We start from the raw sequence: 20899 nt of genomic DNA, 5'->3' as shown, positions 1-20899 counted from the left end.
TAAGAACTCTCTCTTATGTGATTTATGGAAATCCATTTTTTTTTTTTGTAAGACTACCTTGGTTATATATGCAGGTAGTTTTAGAGTTGTGGAAAACTAGGTTTTTCTTTTATATAAAAATGGATGTAGAATATTTATCTAATGCTTTGTCAAATTAAAATACTTGAAGGTGTTTGTTAGTATAGCTGATAAGAATTTTGATATTATTATCTTTTATTAAAAAATATTTATTCTATTTATAGACTGATGCAATTGAGGTATTATTATCAGCTGTTTTCTAATATTTTATACAGTCTCTTTTAAAAAAAAAATTATTTTCTTTGTCTTAAGTATAATTCTTAAACTTGGTTTCACTGAAACTGTTGAATCGGGTATCAGTAAATTGGTAGTCGTCCTTTAATATTATTCGCCTTTTGCTAAGTATGATTCTTAAATCTGGCTATGTTGGCTGCGGATCCTCGCTTTTAGATCCATCGCTTGTCGGATCCGGGCTCTGGTGGGCCAATCTGTATCCGATCCATTAAACCCCTGGCCACGCGTCGACTCGCCATCGGATTGAATTCCTGCCGTTCGTTTCGATGTATAATAAATCACGATCGTACCTTTTCGATGCTTTCGTGTTTTGGCCATCCAAGCGATCAAGCTTGTTCGACAACAGGGACCCGGAAGATGACATGGCATATTTCTATTGGGCTTATCAACGTGGCATCTCATACCATTGGCAGAAGCGAGTCAGCAGCAGACCTTTTATCGACGGTCGCGACCGGCATGCGTCCCGCTCTCTCATCGCCTCCTAAGCACGGAAGAGAGCGAGAGCGAGATCCGTTCCCGTGGGTGCATCTGCTCCGTCGGATCATTAGCTCTCTCATTTGCATCGTTCCCAATCGCGATTTTGCGCTAGGGTTCCTGCGGGATCCACTGTTTCCCTTCACGATGGGTGGATGGAAGATGGCCGCGCCGCTGCTCCTGCTGCTCATCGCGTCCTCTCTCCTCCAGATTTGGGCGTCGGATCCGGTAATTCGTGCACTCGGCGGATTGTTCTCGTAATCTTTGGTTTTTTGACTCAAAGTTTAAAGATTTGTGGCGTTTGATGCAGTTGTTCTACGAGTCGTTTGATGAGCCTTTTGAAGGGCGATGGATCGTGTCCGAGAGGGAGGACTACACAGGTATAACATTACCTCCAGATCTGTTGATGATCTCTTCGAAATGATATCCTTGCGCTCATGGAATAAAGAATTCGTCTTTTAGTTTTGGCTGTTTGCTTTTACAATCTTCTGATTGATCAGTGGTCACTGTTGCCAGATCTTTTCCACGAGGCGTTATATTAAGATATGTTAGTGGAACCTAAGAGATCTAGTACTTATGATAAACTAGTGGAAGCTCAGATTTATGGGACTCAAAGAGTCTAATGTGGATCAGCTTTATTACACTGTATATAATTGCTAATATTTTTGTGTTTATGATAAGCTGGTTCTGTGTAGGCAACAAGCGAGTAACGAAGGGCCCCACTCTTTTATTTTCTTGGAAAGGGTGTTGTTGGTTTGGTAGAGATGTCATATGCATTTTAAGTATCTTTGGTACCTAAGCGGTGAACTAATGGTTAGTTGTTAAGGAAAGGTTTACTATTGCTATGGAGAATTTGCTCTAAGTAGTAGTATTTTTGAGTTGCAGACGCTAAAATATACTGTTTGGATTACATGATTCAGATCTACTACATTGCCTTAAATTGGTTGAATTAGTCTTGATTTGTTTGCTAGTGAAAATATTGGTTTTACAAAGTAAACCACCACTGAAACACTTTTTTATACTTTTGGTATGATTACGTGTCTTTAACTGAAAAATCTCCAGTGTTGGTGGATGTAATTTAGTATCTAAATGTCAGCTTGTCAGGGATATTCTCCTTACTTTGCACTTCTATGGAATTGCCACGATTTGTCTCCTACCTTGATTTTGATATATTCAGTAAGATAATTATGTGCTTACTCATATTAATTTGTTCAAACATGGGCTATTGGTTGAACCTCCTTTAAGTTGGGATTTCCAGGAGGTGCTTCGTTGATTTTTGATTAATCACTTAAGGAACTTTCAATTGTTGACTTGTTAAATTTTGGGTTGATTAAATGGTATGGTATTAGGTTGTTTTCTTCATGTATTCCTTATGAAAGGATACTGATCAACATATCACAACTTGACTTTATAAGTTGGGCCCATTGGCTATGAAAATAATCAACAATTAATTGATTATTTAGGACCTGAATGGATATTGGGCATTTTTTTAGTGTGAAATGAATTCACAAACTTGGTAAGACTATGTCGTCATCAGAAAAAATTGTGAATGATCCCCGTTTTGGACAAGTTCAACAGGGTTTTTTGTTTAGTTCCTTTATTTTTTTTTAATTCCAGATATATCAATGCATGATTACGTCAATCTTAGATTTTGGTCGTGGTCATATTTTATTTATTAATTAGGTTGATGATAGATGATAACTGTTGATGGATAGAAAAGGAAGTTAGAGAGTTATGCAATACAGAGCTATAATATATATAGAAGAAACACCATCAAAATGTAAGCTAGTGAAAACAGAGTCATGCTAAATATATAGAAGAAACTACTATCCGGAGATTGACTTATTGACTGTGTGGGCTCTTTTCACATGTTTTGGGTTTTTATTTCTGTTATGCCTTGATAAATATTTTGAATTTCTATATTTGTCTTTGTGGATATGAGTACCTAATGTCAGTCACCTTTGGAACTTTTAGAAGAACTTGGTCACATAAAAATCAATATAGTGAAAATGAAACTTGGTCACATAAAAATCAATATAGTGAAAATGAGTGTTATATGCTTAAATCTCTGTTTTCTGTACTAAATGAAATCTTTTGGTCCAAAGTTTTTGTTACCTTGATATGTGTCCTGGCTGTGGTCAAATCCAATCACATATTTGTATATTCCTTTTGTATTCAATCATATTTTTTTTAGAATCTTGTTAAGATGAGTTCTTTTGGTTACATTGTGGGTCCTGTTCTTGCATCAAAATTTTATGCTACTTGGGGCCCATGGCTCATTGATTAGTTTAATCTTGAAAATTATTTAATATAATTCTCAAAACCATTGAGAATCCGCTGGAAGTGTGTACTTTACCCTACATGTGCATGCTGTATGAGTGACATACATACGATAATCATAAAGGTGTTCTTTCCCATTGTGCACCTAAAGAAGAATAGTATGTTGAATGTCAGTCTCTTAAATTTTGGATAATAGAAATGTCTTGTAAAACTGTGAGTTATCCAATGCCGTTGGTGGCCATATTATTGCTTCAGTCTCACTGTTCTTGGTATTGATTCCGGGGATCTGCTTTAGGTTTACTTCTATCTTTTGTTTCATCCAATCCATTGGTGCCCCATGTCTATTTTGTTACAGAGTTGTATTTTGACTAGGTTTATGGAAACACTCTAAGAGTGATGGTCATGAAGACTATGGACTTCTTGTGAGCGAGAAGGCTAGGAAGTATGCAATAGTTAAGGAACTTGATGAACCTATCATTCTCAAGGATGGAACTGTCGTTCTACAGTTTGAGGTTCGACTACAGAATGGACTTGAATGTGGAGGGGCATATCTGAAGTACCTCCGTCCCCAGGAAGCTGGATGGACTTCCAAGGGATTTGACAATGAGTCGCCATATTCTATCATGTTTGGACCTGATAAATGTGGATCCACGAATAAGGTGCATTTCATCCTTAAGCACAAGAATCCCAAAACTGGGAAGTTTGTGGAACATCACCTTAAGTACCCTCCATCTGTCCCATCTGACAAACTCTCTCATGTCTATACTGCTATTTTGAAACCTGATAATGAGCTGAGAATTCTGATTGATGGAGAGGAAAAGAAAAAAGCAAACTTCTTTTCTTCGGATGACTTCGAGCCAGCTCTTATTCCACCCAAGACAATACCTGATCCTGATGATAAGAAGCCTGAGGACTGGGATGAGAGGGCTAAAATTCCAGACCCTGATGCTGTAAAGCCAGATGACTGGGATGAAGATGCACCAATGGAGATTGAAGACGACGAAGCTGTCAAGCCGGAAGGATGGTTGGATGATGAACCTGAGGAAATTGATGATCCAGAAGCCACAAAACCAGAAGACTGGGATGATGAAGAGGATGGAGAATGGGAAGCACCAAAAATTGACAACCCAAAGTGTGAAGCGGCACCTGGCTGTGGAGAGTGGAAGAGGCCAATGAAGAGGAATCCAGCATATAAGGGAAAATGGCATGCACCTTTAATTGATAACCCGAACTACAAGGGTATCTGGAAGCCACAGCAGATAGACAACCCTGATTATTTTGAGCTTGACAAACCAGATTTTGAGCCAATTACTGCTATCGGTATTGAGATATGGACAATGCAGGATGGCATTCTCTTTGACAATATTCTAATAGCTAGTGATGAGAAGGTGGCTGAGTCATATAGGGCAGAGACATGGAAGCCTAAATATGAAGTTGATAAAGAAAAGCAGAAGGCTGAAGATGCTTCTGTATCTTCAGATGGCCTTTCAGGTTTCCAGGTGATGTCTTTATTCCACCAGCTTGGTAATGTTAAATTATATAGTTGCTTGAGTTTGTTTGTTTTTTGCTTATGGGTGTCTTAAATATTATTGCAGAAGAAAGTATTTGATGTTCTTTACAAGTTTGCAGACATTCCCTTCTTGGAGTCCCACAAGATCAAAATTATTGTGAGTTCCAATTGGTCTTTTCCTGGTCTACGTTACAAACTGTTTTAGGAGTAGCTTTTGTTGCTATTTCAACTAGCTGACAATCATCTGCATAATGTGACTAGAAACTTATGTGCTTGTATATGTCTCTTGTCATTTTCTTCCCACAAGTCACCATGTTTTTAAAACTCTTGTTTACCTGTTTCTTGTTATTGTATTTCATTTATCAACTAAGCCCTTTTTGTGATTTCCCACAAATCTTTATTTGTAGGATGTCATTGAGAAGGCAGAGAAACAACCTAACCTCACTATTGGGATCCTGGCATCCATTCTGGTGGTAATTCTTACTGTCATATTCAGGATTCTATTTGGCGGGAAGAAGCCTCAGGTGAGTTATTTCAGTATTCTTCGGGCTTCTTCATTTGCTTCCATGTTCAGCTTAACATGAGATTATCCTTTTGAAACATTTCGCATTTTACAGGCCCCAGTTGCACCAACCACTGAAACTAACAACTCTGGAGCTTCTGAGACTGAAGCTACAGGAAGCAGCGAGGAGAAAGAGGAGAACGAGAAAGATGATGCATCAGCCCCGCGCCCCAGGAGATCTAGGAGGGAGACATAAGGCAGCCAGGTCTCAGATTTTGAATGAGGTATTCGTTTTAGGTGTTTTCCATTCGAGCGGGTGTGAGGCTTGGGAACCAATGTCATTGGCTGAAAGCAAAACAGACTCGCAGTTTTTGCCTCCCTAGCTAGTGCTTTCTGGTCAGAGTGAGTTCAGGCATAATCTTTATTGTACTCGTAAGTCTTCAAAGGATCTTTATGGCTCAGTTATCCTCTTAGGAACTCTTTCGAGTACTATGGAAAATCAACTTCTAGTATAATGTGCTTGGTTTGCTTGGGTATTTGTTGCGCGAACATCTTTCTTCTGGCGAGGTCATATTTGATTGGTCTGCTACTTTGGATGTCGCCTAATGCAGCAGTTCATTTCTGCGATTGCTGCCAGCCAGGATTATTGTTGCTGAGTGACTTCTAATAATTTACGGAGTAGGGATTTTTTATTGAATTTTTTTTTTTAAGAAGTCGAGATATATTTCGTCACGGCTTCTCTTTTCTATTAACAAAGAATCTAATAAATAATGATACCGATCGATTTTGAATTTTTGTGAGCGACTGTCCGTCGTACTACACTACACACATTGATTCTATTGTGATTTGGGACCTTTGTAATTCCATCTATTCTTCTTGTCTATGTTATGAGGAGGGGAACTCAGCGACCGTTCACGTGTTTTCTTCCACGGCAGCCTCGTCCTTCCGGCCAAGGGGGGCCCGCGCGGCCCACCTCGCTCATCGATGTCCAAGTGCCTAGCCGAGGACCGGGCGACCACCAGCATCGCCCTCGGTTTCCACGTCTTCGGCGTCCAGATTCAAAATCCGGGCGAGACCGACGGGTTCTGGTGCCCGCCAGGGCTGACGTCAGGCAGGACCAGGCTGGAGCGATTCGACTTGCAGAATTCGGCCTGCGACGATAAGAAGCCCGATTGTGCCTTCGCGCCCGCCGTCTACGGTGGGCCGAATGGCGTCCTGGCGCAGCTGCTGGAGCCAAGGCGTGGTTTGAGGACCAGGCGTACGAGATCGATTCTGCTGCAGTCTGGGAAGTCCTCAGGGATGCAGATGAAGCTCGTGGATTTTGCTCATGTCGCGGAGGGAGATGGGAGTCGTCGGTGACAATTTCTTGGACGGATTGTGCTCACTACTAATTAAGTTTCTCTTCCACATTCTCACTGACCACGAAGCGGGACAGCTGGAACTCGGACAAAGTCTAGTTAAGCTTCGAGAACATTGGCAATTCGATGCCTTCGACTTGGACCATTCACGAGACGACTCCTAAAATTGCTGGTTAGCCAAGTTATTTCTCCAAGAGTTTAATTCAGTGTTATTTGTATACTCCAGCTGTTCATATTCTGAGCGTACAGTCAGATCCTTATCAGAACACTTCGCATGTAGCTTCGTGTCATGGTTTTTGGCCTAGACAGACTCATCCATTTCGACTGATATGGTATCTTCGTACTCTGATGTTCAATTCTTGCAGTTTTGCTGTTTCGTTAACGTCGAATTCTCTCTTTGGTTCACAATGAATTTTTAATGCTATTGATGTCTACTCAATAAAGTTTTATCGTTTTGAAATCAGTATGGATTAAGTACTTTCTTGTATCCGTCTCCTTTGGGACCTTGCAATGATGGCCCTTACCTTTTAAGCAACAATGCCATGTTACAAACCGGTAAATAGGTGTTTCCTTTTTCTTGCAAATATTCCATCTCTCTATAAAACTCAACAAATAAATGCTAACTTAATCACTATTTTGGTCTTATCGATGATCTTAGTTCTACTTCTTGTTGATTGTCATGACATGAATTGGGATTATAATTGGTGCCTAGCTAATTGATACATGAGCTGAAGAGCTGCTATGTATTGCTTAACATGCCAATAGTACATTTTTGATAATTTATATGTATAACATGTGTGCATACATAAACAGACCCATAATATTATAAGAAAACCTGAAATTCTGGATTCCCAAAATGCTTATGGATCAAAATTCTTTTCTCATAAGTCAGTTACCTTTAAATACCCAAAGCTCAATATTTATTGACTCAAAATGTAAAACGAGTTTTCTAATGACTAGCGTTGAGAACTTGTGTCATGTCAAGATGAAACCTGTCTTTTAGCAACTGGCGGGGTTGGTATGGAGGTAACTTCTGCAAATCTACAAACAACGATATGGACATTATGGTGTTGATTTAAATAGGTCATAAATTAATTAAGTGGCTTCTGTTTGCATCAACTACATTTGTCATAGAGTTTAATTGATTTCTCTCACTTCTCTGTTTGATCCAACATGGTTTGACTTAATTTTGGCATGTAGAAAGGAAACTGATCGTATTTGGAACTTATATGTTTATATAAAGTCTCCATATCTCTATGCTGACAGGTTTGATAATGGGAAGTCCCTTTTTGGTGTCTCCATAATGTCATGAAACTGAATACGCTACAAAAGAACTCGGTATAAGTGTATCTGAATCTTTTGAGTTACAATTCATCTCATTTCCTATTCAATTAGCAAGTTCACATGGTGACAGTGATGGCTTTACTGGTATTTTTAAGTTAGGAACATTTTGTACCTCAGATTTTTTTTATCTTCTATGCATATCTAGATTGGCACCCTAATACTCAGGTTTAGGATTCATGTTCACTAAAGACTGCAATTATAGAAAACTACTTGATTCCATTAAAAAATTAATTGGAACAAACATGAGTCTAGTTGCAAGAATTTGTCTATTGGTACTAATTTCAGTTTGTACAAGTGATTTCTGTTACCACTGTTTATCACTTCACAATTCTCACACGTGACAAGTCCATGAAAGCTGCAGATGATTGCTGCATCAAAGGAAATCCTTGCCCATGTCTACTATAACTCAGGCAACTGTAGTTATTGACAAGGGTGAAAATTAAAATGTCTCTCTTTGTGAGTCAATTTTCCATTAGTGAAGGTTATCTTGATGAACTATTATCAAATAATCATATCGAGAAAAAGAATGCTAATACTCTTGTTCTCTTAAGTATAGCATATACATTAATCCATCTTTAAATGTTCATCTTCAGATCTCAGTTACACTTGTTTATCACTTCATAAATTCCCATATTTGACAGTCATAAGTTCATGGAAGCTGCAGAGGCTTGTTGTATCGGAAATCCTTGCCCATTTCTGATATAACACAGGCAAATGAGGTAGTTGTTGGCAGAGGTGAGATGTTTTTCTCTTTGTGAGACAATTTTCCATATTTAGATGATTCTATTATCAAATAAGAAAGTCGAGGTAAAGAATGTTAATGCTTTTGGCCTCTTAAGTATGAATCTGTATTTAAATGTTTTTCTTCAGATTGAACTGAGAGACTGCAATCCTCTCCAGCATGAAAGTGGTTTTCATCTTAAACTGAACTGACTGGTAAAGACGTGCTTGCAATTTGGGTAAATTCATCTATTATTGCTAGCTGGAGTAGGTACTCTTTTAATTTGCAGTCGTTCAAAAAAAAAAAAATTCCTAGCAATTAAATGCATTTACACATTTATTTCATTTAATATCTAGTTCTGTGTTCTTCCATAGATTTCAAATATTAAGTATTATGCTTTTAGACTCATAAACCATGCTAGTTAACCAAGAAATGAGCTGATTAGATGACTTACATGTAACTAAATTATCTTTAAAAAATGCATCTTCGTATCTCTATAGTAAAACTTGTCTTCTCTGTCAATTGCTTTGATGAATTGAATGGTAGATATTCACTCACTGGTATATTTAATAACAAGACTAAAACCTGAAATCTAAGGGTTCAGATATGGCTTCAGGTGAGACAAATCAAGAGTTCTGGAGTTATTGGAAGCCCCAAAACAAAAAAAATTACAGTCAAAGTACATATCGATCTTAACGAATTTCTTGAACAGGCAGATCAAAAGCCATTGATGACTTCTGATTAACCAGAGGTTGAAAGCGAAGCAGAGGGTGACCATAGACTTCGTTTTTGGAGACTTTTAAAGTAGCTTTGGAAGTCATGCTTGCATAATGCTGACATACACAGATATATATAATCATAAATATAAAGTCATATATGCAACTAAAGTTGGGCACCTATAAAAACTATCACTGGATGAACTATGTTGATATTGCCATTCCTGGAGTTGAAAATGCTACTCCATCATATTACAATTCTTTAGGACAAATATCTCCTTGTTCTTGTGTGCTTTTAAATTTATCTTTCAGTTTTTAATTGTAGCTTGGATTTTGTTTAGTATGACATCAAAACTGCAGGTGGTTCTAAAATTATCAATCTCTGTTTCTCTTTTAAGGATATAACTGCTTAGCTCTTTCCTTGAATGATACATGAACCTAATCCAAGTACATCAAATATCTTGCCTTGCTAGTCGATTAAAAAAGGGTGTAGGGTTTGTGATACCCAAGAATGACAATATGGCCTATCGGTCTAGAGCAATCATGTCCACTTAGGTCTGGATAACCACCAAACCTTTTGAAAACCACTATACTTGCTTCATGGATTTGGTGAAACTTTCTCAAGGATATCAATCATTAAGCAGTTCCTTTTTCTTTGCATGTTAACATAAAAGATAGTCTTTGTACAGGGACCTAACCCAACTAAGTGACACAAAACTTCATATATTAGGCTATCACTTAGCATTTTAGCTTCTGGGTTTCCTTTCCTATAATTTATTTGAATTGCATGGTTTGCTTTGGTGACCGTTTGATATTGCATCAAGTTTTTTTTTTTTTTTTTTTCTGTTCTTGGTTCTGTAAAGGCTTGTTTATTGCTTGCACTAACTCGTGGGATGTCACCATCATATAGTGTGGCTGTCAGTTCAGCATGCGAAGGCTGATCGGGATGCAGAGTCTGTGGAGTAGGCAGAAGACACTTACCCTGGTGATATTGTCCTAACTTCTCAAATCACATTTGATACGTTGTGGTCATTAATAGTGTCGTATTGGTTACAATATAATGTCATAGCAGAATATCCTTGTAGCAGTCATGAAACTCTTACCAGGCTCTGTTTCTACCTCTAGGGAAATAAGAGGAAAAAGTAGGAGAATGATTAGTATGTTAGCAAAAAGCTGACACATACCTTAGTAGTAGGATTTAGATAATTGATGAGGATATGAATCTTTAATTTTTGGTTGAACGGTTTCATTAATTTAAGTGTCATCACATGTATTAGCATTTCTCTTCTCCTTTAAGATGGCATCTAAATTTGTCCAAAATCATTCCACATTTCTACATGAAAATTTCAGGTCCCAGTAAGTGGCCAATATCTAATCAGATAATGTTAAGATTAGCTGTATTGGCATCAAATACACGAGGATCTGTTCAGTTACTGACTTAGCCGAGGTGAACTTTCCAGGATGAACTCTTGTCAATCTGATGAGTTTCTTCTCTGTATCTAATCATCGCAAAGAACAAGAGAAGCTGTGGGCTGAAGGTGTACTCTCCTCTTGTTTTCTCGCAGATCACTTGAGAATATAGTGCAATCCAAGTCAGCACGCAGATCGTAATGGCGCCCATCAAGATCGTATCCTACAACCTTACCGGAGGAACTTCCTGCTTGAGGAAGCCGTAAGAATTCCATTCTCCTTCTTGACATAATATTAGCACTTTATACCTGAGTTTGACATAGACATAGATAAAATGTTGCCTGCTGGGCATAATATATCATTTCTATATTATGCCAACAATTTAGGAAGCTAATAGAAAAGTAGAAGCAAAATTTTCAAAGAAAGTTTGGTTGGTTCCTTGGCCCCTTTGTGGCCGAGGATACACCTCAAACATCTTATAACTCGTTTGTCAGTCTTTGGTTGTCGTGGACCAAGTCATGTTCATACATCCAACCTATGACCAACTACAGACAAACTTTGGTGGCTTAATCTTAGGACATTGGACAAGGAATCCAATACAAACGAGTCTAGCATAAAAAACCTATATAAATACTGTACAATAAGTAATCCTATATATATATATCTGTATGGGCTGCTACAACCATAAGTCCAAAATCTATGGCTCAAAAGTTCTCTTTGTGGAAGTCGAACTTTGTGGTGGTCTTGTGCGAGAAGTCCAGCGCTAGCTGGCGTAGCTCTTTCGTCAGTGTTGGGGCTCCGCAGTAGAATACACCTGCAATGACAAGGAAAGTTTGCAGGCGTTAGCAAAATGTCCAAACACCTAAAGGTATATGTAATTGTCAATGAATGAATGAAGGTAGGAATTTTTGACTTGAGAGTTCCAATAGCTAATGCCACTGTGAATGGTTTAGTGTTCCATAGGTTACGGTTTTAGGGTCGTCGTATGGAGGAAGAGGAGAAGTGAATGGGTGACCTACCGATGCGTTTGTCGCGGTGGTTGAGGGCGATCCGCTTGTAGACGTTGCGCCAGTTGGGGCGGGCGAAGTGGGACTTGACGCGGGTGCCCGACACCACGTCCACGCCGTGCTTGGCGTGGTTGAGGGACTGCACCATGGCGATTAGGGCTGAGCGGGCGTCGCCCTCCTCGTACACGCTGGTGCAGTAGTTGTGCAGCTCGATCACCCCCTTCTTGTCCGTCTCCGCCACCTCGTTCATCACCCCCCGGAACCACTCGAACGAATCCTGCTCCCGCGTCACCCAGTAGAAGTAGGCCCGCCGCGTCCTGAAGGACGACGTCGATACCGAGGTGGAGGCGTGCCGCTTGTGGTCGCCATTGCTGCTGTTGCTAACGCCGCCGCCGCCGCCGCCGCCGTTCTTGAGGTCGTCATCGTCGATGTCCGACAGTCCCAGGGACTCCAATTGCTTAATGTTGTTGACGATGTCTTTGACGATGCTGATGAATGGGGTGGCGCCGATGCCCAGCCCCACCAGCAGCACCACCTCGTACTTCTTGTAGTCTTGGGCGGGTGCACCGTAAGGCCCATCGATCAACACCCTCGGAAAGCTGTAGAGGGTTATTGTTAGAATCATAATAACAGTTGCGGGTAATTGGTCAAAATGGGGCAGACAAGACGGATTCAACTCACCTCGGATTGGCTCTATTGTTGCTGCTGTCGCCGTAGTCAGCTCTCAGCAAACCACTTTTCCCGCCGGTCGGTGGCTGACACACCTAAACAACACCAAGCTTAGATAGCATCGCTGCTAAAGTGTTCGAAGATATGCCTCGCAGAATTGCATACCTCGGAGAAAACCGCTTTCAGCTGCCTGGTCCAGTCACCGAGCGTCCGTATGTGCACGCTGATGTAGTCGTCTTGCGGAGCCGAGGTGATGGAGAACGGATGCCTGTTTGCAGCACATAAGAGAACTGATATATTTGCAATTCTAGTATATTTTTGTGTGGAATGAGACAAAGAATAATGCTTACCATTGGAAGGGGGAGACGGCAGCGCAGTTGACGAAGACGTACTGTCCGCTTCGGTACTTGAAGCCCTGCGGCTTGGACACATGGAGAGCCAACACGTTGCCGGGATACACCGCCACCTTCCGTATCTTAACCGGCCTGATGCTCGACCTGAAGGCCCTTATCAGCCGTTCGCTCGCGTAGAGGATCATCGGGACCGCCAGATACATCCAAGTCTGAGGAAGAACAATTTGGAGATGTTTAGCGAAGTGATCGATGATGCGATGCGATGCGTTTGGTTGCTTACCGTTCTCTTGTACCATTTCTTTGTGAGGTAGAGGAAGTAGCCGTGGACGATGAAGAGGATGTAGACGATGACGAAGAGGTGGTGGGAGTACCAGAAGGCGTTGAAGCCGGTGAGGCGGTTAAAGGGCCTGGGCAAGCTGACCCGGCCGCGACGGAACCACGGCGTGGCTAGCGTGAAGGCGACGGCCATCAGCACCACCATCACCACCCCCGTCCAGCCCTCGGTGCCCTTCACGAACCACGAGTAGTTGTTCGGCCTGGTGTACCCGAAGAAGTGTTTCATCGGCTCGTACTCCGCGTCGGTCGCGTGCAGCAGCCGTGGGAAGTCGCACGTCAAATGCGAGATGGCATGTAGCCCGACACCCACAGCAATCCCAACCGCGATCACCTGCACTCGGCTCTCTGTCATCGTTTCTTCACAATTTATGCTTGAGATTTGTGTTGGGCTTGAGAGGCTACCTTGTGGAAGTTAAGATTGTCGTCGAAGGGGACGATCTTGCCGAGCTTGGTTTTGGTGCGGAGCCAGGTGACGGTGTTACGGCAGACGGGGAGGAGGATGAGGGCCATGTTGAACTTGAGAGTCTCGGCGCCGCCCTTGGCGACGCAGACGCAGTAGCCCATGACGTGGTACACCGCCCGGTGGCGATACTGGATGAACTTCCAGGTGAAGAGGGCGGCGCAGGCGCAGAGCCACAGCGCCATCACCCACACCCGCTGCCAGTTGTCCTCCAGGAAGTACTTGGTACGCTGGTACCACCGCCGGACCGGGTTCGGCTCCTGCGTCGGCCTCAGATTCTGGCTTAGCAGCTGGCTCAGGTTCCGGCTGTTGGTCGTCCCTATCCTCATCGACTGGCTCGGGGCTTCCAGCAACAGCATCTCCAGGTTGTATATCTGCTCATCATGTGAAAACTATCAGCTCATTCCATCGACATCAACCAGTCAAGCTCAGTTGCAGTAGTTGCTGTAAGTAATCACCTCAATGTAGCCAAGCTCGTTGGGGTCGAGCTCTTCCATGATGAGTCGCGCATACTCCTCCGCCTGCTCTTGGATCTTCGACAGCTTGTTGGCGGAGGCGCTCAGGGAGATGATCTGTTCCGCGGACATTTGCAGTGTTAACCGGAAACCTCGAATCGATTGCTCACAGGCATCAGGTACGAGTTATTGAGAAGATTACCTCTTTGACCTCTTCTTCTGTTATTCGTCCGTCCAAGTTCTTGTCCACCCTGCGCATTGGGAGACAGTGAGCGAGTTTGAAGACTTCATAGCGACTCGTCTTCTCAAGTTAATGTCAGTTACATACATGTCGAAGAAGGTCTGAAGCCTGGAGTCGAAGCTCTGGTCGGCGATCTGCTCCCAGAACTCTCTTAGCTCGGCCTTGGTGATCTTGTCGCCGGTGATATTTCTCCTCCTCGCCATCGCGTCGAATAGCTCTCCGGCGAACTCCTTCTCCTTCATGCCTAAGTATGATGATAGATCATCCGAAGCAAAAAAATGATCAGCTTGATTACCAAGGGAAACAGAGCACAAATGAATAATTACCGATGCACTGGCCGAAGACGGAGCGGTGGAGAGCGCCGTCGACGGCGAGCTCGTCGAAGCGCTTCTCGACCGCCGGCCACCCGGTGGCGCCGTCGGTCTTGGTGATGAACTTGAGCCCCTTGAGCGCGTGGGCCGCGGCCGACCTGGACCGGTCGAATTTCCCGACGCCCGGCCGCTTGGTCGCCGATGCCAGCAGCCGGAGCTCCTGGGACACCTGCCGGATCCGCGACGAGGCGGTCCGGATCACCGACGACCCGAACGACGCCGACCGCCGCTCCAGCGTCCGCGCCAGAAGCGACATCTCCGGATTCTCCACCTCCCCGCCCCCTCCGCCGCCGGCCGCCGGCTTGACGCTGTGCACCGCCACTGTGTCCTCGCGCACGTCCAGGGTGATCTCCACGTAGGCCTCGTCATCGACTCCGGCGGCGGGGGCCGGGAGGTTGAAGCGGGCGCTCTTCCGGCTGCCGCGCTTGCTGAGCGGGCCACTGAAGCCTCCGCGGTCGCTGCCGACGCTCTCGGTCTCGACGATGTCCGACCCCTCCTGCTTCCCATCCTCCTCGTTTCCGGTCCTCTGCATGATGACTCGGTCTCTCAACCTCGCAGTCCAAACTAGCAGCCTTCGAAGCGATAGAGATCACACCACATATGATCCTAGACGCGCGCGCGCGCACACAAATATATACATCGATAAGAGTAGTGATTGGGTTTGTGGAATGTGAGAGACAGTGAACGTTATACGCAGGTCGGTGCACTTTTGGTGGCGTTTGACCGAGAAGAGGAGGCGATCAAAGGCTCGGTCTTTCCCCAATTAAGAGAACGCGTCCCTTCTTGACGCCATCCATGCACCGAATCAACCAACCCACGGAAGAGCTGCGGTGGTAGGTCATTCGCAGTAGCCACACGCGACCCATCTTCGTTTGGTCGGGCTCAACCCTCGCACGAGGGGAGGACGGAGCTCGCCACGAAGCGGTCTGATGCATTCACGGGTAACATTCGTGCTTGCTTATTCTGTCGTCATTCTTACCCACGCAAGAATATGTTAGACTAGGAGCATCTGATGGACGCAGGTGCAACCCACCGGTCCGAGCTGCTTGCGGTCGACACGCTCGAGAGGAGGACGTCAGCGGCGAACCAAAGTCGCCGGGGGTGCGGGGAGCAACAACGTGAGAACCCCGTCCCGCCCTCCAACTGTTCGTCATAATGACGGGTGGGAGTCACTTTATCCAACCCATTTTCGCCTTATGTGAAGGACTTTTCTTCGGATTTCTGCGGAACAGAAAGAAAGCAGTGAAGAATTCCTTTCCGTCGAAAGGACAGAGCGTGACTTCGTCGTATGACACGCTCACACTGCATTCCCCTCGCGCGGATTTTTGCATGTCCTGCTTCACTTTTACTCCAGACAACTCCAACCAGAAGAGTTGTCATCTCCCTGGCAAGCGAAAGCGAGGCTGACGAATCTGCAGCCACAGAGACGGTGTGGAGGTCGACAAGGTTAGGCTGAACTCTCGTTTGTGCACTTCTTTTGAAGGCTTTTTGACTAGTAGAGGACGTTTTCTTGTTCGCTTCGATCTACTGTTCCTAACCAAATAAATACTCGCCACAGACATCTCCCACTAATGGAGGAATACCTACCTATAAATAGAACGTTTCTCGCTAGGAAAATATCGTTGATATTTATCAACATGATATGGTTCTAATTCATACGTGAGAAGTTGTCCGAGATAGAGTATGATTTTTTTCAGACTCGTTTATTGCATAAAGATCGTTTCTTTTTTTTTCCCCTAATCTATAGCTAAGTATGTATCTTTTTACTAATCAGTATGATTTTTTCACACTCGCTTACGGCACAAAGATCATTTCTTTTTTTTTCCCTAATCTATAGCTAAGTATATAACTTTATACTAATCTTGAGGAGGAAGAATATCTCACAAAAATTCTGTAGGAAATATAATTTGTAATCAACTAGAATTACATTATGATCTTTCAAAAATATTTCAATGAATATTCAACAAGGTGTCGATTTATAATTGACCCGAATTGTCTTATGGTATTTGAAAAATATTTCGCAAGGAAATCAGTTCGTAATCGAGCCAAACTATCTTTTGATATTTCGAGAATATTCCTGTGAATATTTCATAGGAGAGTCAATTTGTAATCGACCCGAATTGCCTCTTGATATTTCGAAAATATTTCTATGAATATTTCACATGAGAGTTGAGAGTTGGTTCATAATCGATCTAAATTGCCTTTTGATTTTTCTAAAATATTCTTACGAATATTTTGTGAAGAAGATAGTTCAACAATTCGACAGTTGATTTTTAGGCTTTTATATCTGTGGATAGGAGGGTGTTGGCACATGATATGACATTGACGTGGTGAATGATAACTAATTGATTTTATATTCCCTATCACTAAGATATAAATATGTTTTAATCATTTTTTTTTTCTTAACAATGATATAAAATAATAATCTTAATCCTTCAAATATTTTAGGATTTACATATTAATTCTTCAAATTTGCATATCTATCCAACAGTAAAGAATATTGTCAAGAAAATTCTTTTTGAATTTTCAAAGATTCGAGGACCTTAAATTTATTATAATCCTTTTTTTCTTAGCTCTCTTTTCTTTCAGCTCTACATCATGCTTTACGGTCCCAATGTTTAGAGTCATAGACTTTGAATAAGTTAACCCATTTGGGTGACACTCGGATACATTTTTTTTAGTTGACACTTGAATTTGTAATTTGATTTTAGGTTAGTATATATATAGATTTGGAGGGGCAACATCTCGAGTGGACCAAATGAAGATCTAAAGGTGGAACGGTCAATCAATCAAGAGTGGGATAAGAGTAATGGAAGCTGTTCTTTGGCTTAATCATGCATTCCGGTCCAGAAGAGCACTGATGGAAGCAGGGCAACGTCGAATGGTTTAACAAACCGTTCACTTGTCATTGCAAAGACTATATGCAGATGTTATCAACCCATTTAAAAGTCCAACATTAGAACTGTGCATTCGTAAGCTTTAGTTGACTGCAACATGTTTTAATACGGCCGTGTGGGTTAGTTTTGTTTACACGCTTTGCCTAATTAGATTCGACACGACGGAAGTGGGCAACGAGAAGGAAGACCAAGTCCAAAACTAGCTCGGTCGTCAGAAGCTATTTGGTCCCACGCAATTACTGTATTTAAGAAACACAGTAAGTTCCACGTAGGGTTTCGATCTCTCCTTCCTCACTCGACTGTGATTGGATTTATTTTAGCATGAGCATAGGATGTATTTTGGTGATTACATTTTTTAGGGGTGTTAAGGAGACAAATGTTCGATTATGAATACTTACTTTGATGTGTCAAATCAAATCAAAGTCGTTCGAGCTTATCAGATTCATTCATCGATTTGGAGTAGATGCGGTGACAATTAACCAACATGTGCATGCAATAGAAAATGGACGACTGACCTCTTTGGCCGAAGAGGCTTTTCATCATGCTGGAGGTTGAACCATGAGAGCATGGGTAGAGAAGATATGAGCTCAGTCCCACCACTAATAGGGTTTTAATAGACCCAAATATCAGTGGAGAATTGGGAGGTGAGGTGAGGGCATCCATGCCAATGTGAAACTAACTGCTCCTAAACTAATTATGGGGTACGACAGGACAACAAACAACAAACGTTGTTGTTTGTTGGTGTAAACAACTTTAAGCAGTGGTCTCGGGGCCGACGTAGCTTGGTTCGGGTCCGGACGGTGGGGATCTCCATGTGGCGTTCCTCGAGACGGCTAAGATGGTCGGTTACGGTGTCCCAGTCGAGACGGGGTCGTCGTTTCCACCGGGAGAGGACGCCCCGCCTGCGCCTTTAGTGGACGACCTCCGCCTTCGCACCTGCACAAAGGTCGGGTCAGGGAGCTCGACCCGACCCCTCCGACGATCAAGTTAGTGGATAGTCGTAGGGGGTTTCTTTAACTAAGTTCTCCGTTCCCTCCCCTTTTTGTCTTCCTCCCCCTCGGAGCGCGAGGGTTTTTATAGTGAGAATCACCGTTGCCTGATGTGCTGGCCCGCAGGGAGCAGGACCGCACTTCTGGTAGCCTCTGACATTGCCGTTGGCGTGGCGTGAGGGATCGAACCTGAACAGGACGTTAATGCGCCTTGGTAGGCGTTCCGGTCCACGTTGACTAGGTGCCTCATCAAGTCAACAGAGGCGTGATACGTCATCTGGTGCAACTGATGTCACGTGAGTCTTATCGCAATTATTACCCTCATCGTTGTTGTTATAGGAATCCTTGTTCCAAGTGACCTCCTCCTCCTCATCAATCAAGAACGCTGGTCTCTACGTTCTTGAAATCCCTTTATCCCTACTTTTCTATCATTTTTTTCTTTTCTTTCATTTTCTATAAGTTCTTCTTGAGCATTCACTTTCTTTCAATTTGAGTAAGATATTGACATAAAGGTCCGAGGAAAATCTTGCATATGTCCTTTTTTTTTACATTAAAGATACTTATGTTCATGGATAACACATCGACCGCTTAAGATACTCTCGTCATTAAAGACACTTATGTTCACGAAGGACGTGTTGGTCATTATGATACTTTTTATCTATAAAGGATGCATTATGTATCGGTGATGCTTATATCTACGAAAGACACATCGACTGTTAAGATGCTTTGGGTCGTTTCGATCATGCAATCATCGAAGCAGGCACTTCAAGCAACTTCGATCATGTTGTTATTGAAAGGAGCCTTCAAGCCATGTCGATCGTGCCGTCATTGTAGAGAGCACCTTGAACTATGCTAGTCGCATTGTAGTCGTAGAGAGCGCATTAGGCCATGTTGACTATCAAGTACCTTAGATCGAGCCAACCATGTTGTTATAGAGAGTGCTTTAGGTCGTATTGGCCATACTCTCATCATGGAGAGTGCTTCAAGTGGTGTCAGTCGCATTGTTGTCGTAAAGTGTTTTGGGCTATACTAGTCTTGGTGTCATCATAGAGAACGCTTTAGCCCATTGTGATCATATTATCATCATAAAGAGCGCTTCGGCCCATGATAGTCTCTTCGTTATTATAGAGAGTGCTTCGAGTTGTGTTAGTTGTGTTGTCATCGTAGGGAGCTTTTCGAGATATGTCGGTTGCATCATCATCATAAAGAGCACCTCAAGTCATCATGGTTGAATTATTATCACAGAGAGCGCTTTGGATCATTTTGGTCGAGTTGTCATTGTAGAGAAGCACTTTGGGATATGTTGGCCATGTTGTCATTGTGGAGAGCGGTATGGCCCATGTCGATCGTGCTGTCAATGTAAGGAGTGCTTCAAGCCATATTGATCGTGCTATCACATGCCGGTTGTGCTATCATCATGGATCACCTTGGGTCATGTCAATCATGCTGCCATCGTAGAGAGCGTACCTTGGACCATGTCGACAACACTATCAACATGGAGAGCATCTTGGGTCGTGTCGATCGCACTATCATGGTAGAGAGCACGTTGGGCCGTGTTGATCATATTGTGGATTAGGAGAGAAGCACTATCACTAGAGCTCTTGTCGAGCGAGTGGGTGGATTGGCGTTCTTACAATATTGGCCTTCTTTCTAGTGCCAAAATGATAAGACAAATATTAGTGTTGTCTAACTTACTCATAAGCAATTTATGTGCATGTGCGTAAGAAGTTAGATATGACTAAAGAGAGAGATTGAACACCCACTCGATAGTTGAGGGGATAGCTTGGACACCACATGTTGATTAGATTACCACATATTTAGCTCTTATTAGAGAGAATATATATTTCATTTGAATGATTCATGGAAATCAACAAGGATCAGCACAACTCAATCGATCTTACACTAGAGTCAGAGTCAGAGACATTAGGAAGTTAAAGCAAAACTGTGGATTAAAGTTCGACTACTAAAGAACAGAAATGGAAAACGGTTGGGACCTAAGAGGCGCATTGTAATTGGAACAAAAGATTGAAAATTTAACAAAAGTGAAAAGATGTAGTATCTGCAAAGGCTTTGACAAGGATGTCAAAGGATTAAGTGAAAGAGAAAGAGAATATCATGGATAAAACTGTAAACATGGTGTTTGATATAATTCTCGTGTATTTCTATGTCTTTCAATTTTGTTCATGCTTTGCACAGTATATAGAGGTTGCAATAAGCTCGGTAGTCCTATTTTATTTAGCTTTTATAGTTGTTTTAAACTTGTAAATGCAAGTTGTATGTAATCATCGTAAACTACCTAGAAATAGATTATCCAGGAAATCATTTTAGGGGTTTTTTTTAACTTCGAAGAGTGGTGCGAAGTATTAGCCAACATAGCACCCAAGAGCTACCCATGTGATACATAACTAGATGAGCCTTTAGGGTGGTATCTAAGGCTAATTCGCTATCTTATTTTACAACAATATCACGTGGACACTTGTGGGAACTTTTGATC

At 42.5% G+C, this 20899-nt stretch overlaps 3 protein-coding genes and 1 long non-coding RNA gene across 4 annotated transcripts; 3 read left to right on the top strand and 1 right to left on the bottom strand.

The window, feature by feature from the left end:
• The first annotated feature begins 756 nt into the window (after positions 1-756).
• On the top strand, positions 757-5614 carry LOC135595830 (calnexin homolog). Its single transcript, XM_065087237.1, has 6 exons — positions 757-1014; positions 1097-1166; positions 3439-4565; positions 4662-4733; positions 4984-5100; positions 5194-5614. The coding sequence occupies exons 1-6, from the start codon at positions 769-771 to the stop codon at positions 5332-5334; spliced, it is 1773 nt and encodes a 590-aa protein (XP_064943309.1). The 5' UTR covers positions 757-768; the 3' UTR covers positions 5335-5614.
• Positions 5615-6062: 448 nt separating this feature from the next.
• LOC135594811 (inositol polyphosphate multikinase beta-like) lies at positions 6063-6437 on the top strand. Its single transcript, XM_065085322.1, has one exon. The coding sequence runs from the start codon at positions 6063-6065 to the stop codon at positions 6435-6437; it is 375 nt and encodes a 124-aa protein (XP_064941394.1).
• Positions 6438-8521: 2084 nt separating this feature from the next.
• Positions 8522-17767, top strand: LOC135595831 (uncharacterized). The gene is made up of 3 exons (XR_010480676.1): positions 8522-10664; positions 10783-10889; positions 17231-17767. It is a non-coding gene; the product is annotated as an uncharacterized LOC135595831 (long non-coding RNA).
• LOC135587001 (respiratory burst oxidase homolog protein C-like) lies at positions 11088-15098 on the bottom strand. The gene is made up of 11 exons (XM_065087236.1): positions 14475-15098; positions 14236-14392; positions 14110-14158; positions 13911-14024; positions 13395-13826; positions 12937-13323; positions 12654-12865; positions 12469-12571; positions 12316-12398; positions 11647-12233; positions 11088-11441 (listed from the first exon to the last, which is right to left on the bottom strand). Exons 1-11 carry the CDS (start codon positions 15049-15051, stop codon positions 11332-11334), a joined length of 2811 nt encoding a protein of 936 aa, XP_064943308.1. The 5' UTR covers positions 15052-15098; the 3' UTR covers positions 11088-11331.
• Positions 17768-20899: the final 3132 nt, after the last annotated feature.

Source organism: Musa acuminata, chromosome BXJ1-10 (assembly GCF_036884655.1).
Source record: "Musa acuminata AAA Group cultivar baxijiao chromosome BXJ1-10, Cavendish_Baxijiao_AAA, whole genome shotgun sequence".
NCBI classification, from domain to species: Eukaryota; Viridiplantae; Streptophyta; class Magnoliopsida; order Zingiberales; family Musaceae; genus Musa; species Musa acuminata.
This window is presented reverse-complemented; position numbering and strand designations above follow the sequence as displayed.

Bases quoted from the DNA above. Each gene is read 5' to 3' on its own strand.
- LOC135595830 (XM_065087237.1), top strand. From the start codon at position 769: ATGCGTCCCGCTCTCTCATCGCCTCCTAAGCACGGAAGAGAGCGAGAG. The intron at 1,167-3,438 runs GTATAACATTAC...TATTTTGACTAG, and splicing joins CGAGAGGGAGGACTACACAG to GTTTATGGAAACACTCTAAG. The intron at 5,101-5,193 runs GTGAGTTATTTC...CGCATTTTACAG, and splicing joins TTGGCGGGAAGAAGCCTCAG to GCCCCAGTTGCACCAACCAC.
- LOC135587001 (XM_065087236.1), bottom strand. From the start codon at position 15,051: ATGCAGAGGACCGGAAACGAGGAGGATGGGAAGCAGGAGGGGTCGGAC. The intron at 12,866-12,936 runs GTAAGCAACCAA...GTTCTTCCTCAG, and splicing joins AGAAATGGTACAAGAGAACG to ACTTGGATGTATCTGGCGGT. The intron at 12,234-12,315 runs GTGAGTTGAATC...AACCCTCTACAG, and splicing joins AACAATAGAGCCAATCCGAG to CTTTCCGAGGGTGTTGATCG.
- LOC135594811 (XM_065085322.1), top strand. From the start codon at position 6,063: ATGTCCAAGTGCCTAGCCGAGGACCGGGCGACCACCAGCATCGCCCTC.